Source organism: Hibiscus syriacus, unplaced genomic scaffold (genome assembly GCF_006381635.1).
Source record: "Hibiscus syriacus cultivar Baekdansim isolate YM2019G1 unplaced genomic scaffold, ASM638163v2 tig00110602_pilon, whole genome shotgun sequence".
Taxonomy (NCBI): Eukaryota; Viridiplantae; Streptophyta; class Magnoliopsida; order Malvales; family Malvaceae; genus Hibiscus; species Hibiscus syriacus.
Window position 1 is genome coordinate 1,271,488 of NW_024062798.1, and position 4,570 is coordinate 1,276,057.

Here is a 4,570-nt window from a genome sequence, read left to right on the forward strand (position 1 = left end):
AAAGTCCAACACCGCAATCAACCAAGGTCGCTGGATCATGTTTTTCGATCCAACAACCAAAAATACATTAAGTCACCATTTCAACAGCGCTTAAAGGCCACGCGCCAGTCAAGTCACCCATCGACCGAGATTTCCAGCACCTGAAACTGAAAATTGCGGAAAATCGGAGCACATTATGAAACAAACAAGAATCATGTCGAACGGGACTGCACCATCCCGAAAAACCCGGCAACAACCACTACCGGCGGGGTTATATAAACCCTGAGAATCATCAAAACAAGACACAAGAAAAATCACAGCAACCACACAACAAATCACAGAGAGAAGATCGAGCAAACCAAACAAAAAAATACCAAGCAAACCAGACAAAGAAACCATTCGAATATAGCAAAAAAATCAAAGCCTTCTCCAAAAGCTACCAGGAATATTTCTAGTAAAACGTGGATTAGGCAAGACAGTAAATTAAGGTATCCGATCAACCTAATTTTAAATGATCGGTGACGACTCTAACATATTTATTTAAGTCGAAGCCCAATTTCGGACCCACCCAAAGGAATGTTACGACATATGGTAAAGAAGAATTGAAATGTGTACTATCGGTTTGTGAATGAATAAAAAAAATGGTATGTGGATGAAGATGATGATGAAGAAGAAGAACAAATAAAAATATAATTGAAAATTTTGAATTTAGTCTCTATGTTGTTTAAAATTTTAGAATTAATTTTAACTGAAATTTCAGAAATTTAGAAATTTTATAAAAATTTAACAAAAATTTAGGTTGGAATAATGATTAAGCTTTAATTTATAATTCAATGAGTGTAGAGTTCAAACCCCCTAAGTATAATTTTTTTTAAAAAAAATTCAAATAAAATGACGTCATTTTAGTGAGATAATCACGTCAGCAACGTCACGACGCAGAGCTATTATATGATCATCCCATCAAGCCATTAACGAGACAGTGTTAACATTTAAAAAAATTAAAAATTTGATGACATACAAGAGTTAGCACTTAAAGTTTAGAGGTATACGGTGTAATTTATCCTAATATTTATAATATTATTAGAAATAATTTGTAAATATTAATCGATTTTATATAATTTATGAATATACAAAATTACCTCACAGTTACCACAAGCTTTTCATCAAGGGCACCGGTGGTGGCCCCTCTGACCACTTCCTTATCATTTTTATTTTCTTAAATTGTTTGTTATTATATTTTATTACTTTTTAATTATATTTTAACGTATTTAAAATAATATTTTTTAGTCATTCTTCAAGTAAAGGGTACCATGACTATCTGTATTTCTAAATTTTCGGTGCAAGTTTCTTCTTTTAATTTTCTTCTTGGTCCATGATTCTTCGAAGTTTTATGATTGTTTTCTTTTTCAATGTGCGGTTCATTTGTTCGTTTGTATATATATTCTGTTAATTCTCAAATATATATATGTTAGACAAGAATGTAATTAAGGGAGAATTTAATTTTCATTTATTTATTTTGATATTATTCAAGTTTTTTTCTTTTAGTATGATGTTTTAAAACATCGAAATAATTCATATCTGGACGTTGTTGTCTCACTTATTAATATTTTTTACTCATTAGACTATATATCATGAAATTTTACATTTCAAAAGAAAATTAGATTAAACCGAATTTCAATCTTTTTTTTTTGTGCCATAGCACAGGTCTAACGTGATATATCTTTGATATAAAATCCGACAACCGTTCCCATTCCGACACGGAGACAGACAACATGGTCAGGATGCAATAATACAAAATTTTACTGTTTACTGTTTTACCGGACTACTACGGGATCAAAGAAGGGAGGGAAGTTTCTCGAAGACGATAAGTAAAACATTAAAAAAAAAGAAGGGGCACTCTTCTGCTTCTGGCGCCTTCATTTTGTTTCGCAGTGTGCGCGTGGGTCCCACGTACTTCGCACCTCTTGTCTATCTTTTTCACTTTTTCTAAAAAGAAATTATTGTTTTTTTTATTAAATCTTTTTATTTCCGTTTCCTTCTCGAACCCACTATTTCTCTTATTTTCTTTGCCTTCTCCCTTATCATTTACTCCACCCTGAACATTCTAGAACTAACCACAAAACCTAACGGCCGATCCCTCGCAGTCGACGCGCCGTCTTCTACTCCGCTCACGGCGTTGGAATCTTTCGGTTCAACTTTGTCTGGTCGAATGAGCTACGTTTCTTACTTCTTGTTTGGTTGCTTTGAAATTCTCGCTTCCTTTCAGGTAAGAATAATTAGCTTTCAATACTCCTATAATATCTTATTAATTATTTTCAGTTAGATTTGAAGACTCTGATTTTTAATGTATGCTTTATGATTTAAGAAACAAATGAATTGATGTTAAAATGTTTGTTTATAATTATTACTTAGGTCAAAAAGATTACATGATCAAGAAACTGATCATGGTATCTGGAAATTGTGTTAATGTTTTTACGAAACTGAAATAAGTTATGCTAGGCTAGATATTTTTAGCTAGAAATATCGAAGGTAGAGGAGTATTAATTCTTTTTCTCGCACTTTCTCGGATACCAAACGGTTCCATTGTTTATTTTTTATTCATTAATCTAATTTGAGTTTATTTACCGACCAGTTAAGGCACGCCGAACGAATCTATATAGCCGGAGAAATCCTGTTTTATAGGGTTCGGTTCTTATAGCCGAGCCACATGACATCATTACCGGCCGACCAACCCGGCGAGTCCCCCGCCGTTGGCGGTACTGTTATCGAGTCCCAACGATCTTTACCTACTCCGTTCCTTACCAAAACCTATCAACTTGTTGATGATCCTTCCATTGATGAGTTGATATCATGGAATGACGACGGGTCGAGTTTCATCGTTTGGCGCCCTGCTGAGTTCGCTGGTGATTTGCTCCCTAAATACTTCAAACATAATAACTTCTCTAGCTTCGTCCGCCAACTAAACACATATGTAAGTGCTAAGGCTAATAATAATCAGCTTAATCAAGTTCTTTTTTCTTTTTTCTAAGTATAATGAATATATATTCTTCTTGTTATTTTAGGGTTTCAGGAAGGTAGTGCCGGATCGATGGGAGTTCGCTAACGATTGTTTTCGAAGAGGCGAGAAAGGGCTTCTGCGAGACATACAGCGCCGGAAAATAACTGTTACCGTTGCTGCTGCTTCCGGGACGGTGACCGTTGCGGCGGTTCCTTGTACCGAAGTATCAGCATCACCGTCTAATTCGGGGGAGGAGCAGGTTGTTTTGTCGAGCACGCCTCCAGTCGCCACCGCTCTACAGCGGAGCACGAGTTGCACAACGATGCCGGAGCTTTTAGAGGATAACGACAGGCTTAGGAAAGAAAACATACAGCTGAACCAGGAGTTGACTCGGTTGAAGGGACTGTGTAACAGCATATTCGCTTTGGTGTCGAACTATGCTTCGGGTCAGTCGGAGAATCACCAGAGCGTGGGGGAAGGGAAGGCGTTGGATCTTTTGCCGGCGGGGGATCCGGCAAGAGAGATGGAGGATGGTGGTTCGAAGGCGGCGATGGAGACGGAGGATGGGGAGCAAGGGGAGGCTGGGGAGGATGTGACGCCGAAGTTGTTCGGAGTTTCCATTGGGGTAAAGCGAATGAGACGAGAGGGTGAGGAGCAGGACAATAATCAAGTACAGCAGCTGGTTGTTGAGCCTGGTTCTGAGGTTAAAGATGAACCATTGGATGGGAAGACGGATGATCAGGATTCCACGTGGCTGGAGCTCGGGAAGTAATTCACAGATCTGTCGTTTATACTTGCATGTCAATGGGTGAAAGGAGCACGGTCTCGACAGGAGCGTTTTTCGAGGAATCACGTGATCGGAACCCGGAACGTGGCGGTGGCGTTCTGCAATGTGAGATTCTTCGGATTTGGATCCGGGTCTAGGCATACAAGGGAGAGAACACCGAGTATCAAATCGGGTTGACCCGAGAACCATTTTCTGATAACAAAAACGAAGGAACCGGATGAAGTAAAAGTCAAATTCTCGGTTTGATCCATTTAAGACCGAAACCTTAATTTGTACAATTGTGTATTTAAAGTCTTTATTAACATTAGGTTGGCAGAGGTTGGATTTTGGGTAGCTTTTTCTCAGTTCCATTTGTTTGAAAAATGCTTAATAAAAAAAATAAGTATTTTTTGTTCAATATAGGTTATATATTTTTTATTTGTTTATAGGGTACGATTACCCAATAACAATTGTTCGAGTCCGACTGTTGCATGATAACGATAGGTGTGTTATCCACATGCATGTAACGGTGTTATATAATAAGGTTGACGATGGGATTAAATGTTCTTTTTAACACGTATAGACCAATGCCAAGGATTGAAGGAGACATAGTTGGACCACTAAGGACAATTGAACTGGATAGTATTGAATTTTTCATTGGTGATGATTTGGTTGAAGCTCTTCTTCCCCCAGTCCGAATCTTTTGTCTGCTTTCAATGCTACATCTATTGTGTTGGATTTTAATGTTGAAAACCCTAATGGATATGGTGAAGGAATTTATGCTTATCTTTCATAAGAGTATTACAGAAATATTAGTTAGAGGTTGT

At 37.5% G+C, this 4,570-nt stretch overlaps 1 protein-coding gene across 1 annotated transcript; it reads left to right on the forward strand.

Annotated features, from left to right (window-relative positions):
- Nucleotides 1-1,963: 1,963 nt before the first annotated feature.
- Nucleotides 1,964-4,088, forward strand: LOC120135068 (heat stress transcription factor B-2b-like). Its single transcript, XM_039151429.1, has 3 exons — nt 1,964-2,245; nt 2,612-2,950; nt 3,042-4,088. The coding sequence occupies exons 2-3, from the start codon at nt 2,687-2,689 to the stop codon at nt 3,747-3,749; spliced, it is 972 nt and encodes a 323-aa protein (XP_039007360.1). The 5' UTR covers nt 1,964-2,245; nt 2,612-2,686; the 3' UTR covers nt 3,750-4,088.
- The last annotated feature ends 482 nt before the right edge of the window (nt 4,089-4,570 follow it).

Bases quoted from the DNA above. Each gene is read 5' to 3' on its own strand.
- LOC120135068 (XM_039151429.1), top strand. From the start codon at position 2,687: ATGACATCATTACCGGCCGACCAACCCGGCGAGTCCCCCGCCGTTGGC. The intron at 2,951-3,041 runs GTAAGTGCTAAG...TTGTTATTTTAG, and splicing joins TCCGCCAACTAAACACATAT to GGTTTCAGGAAGGTAGTGCC.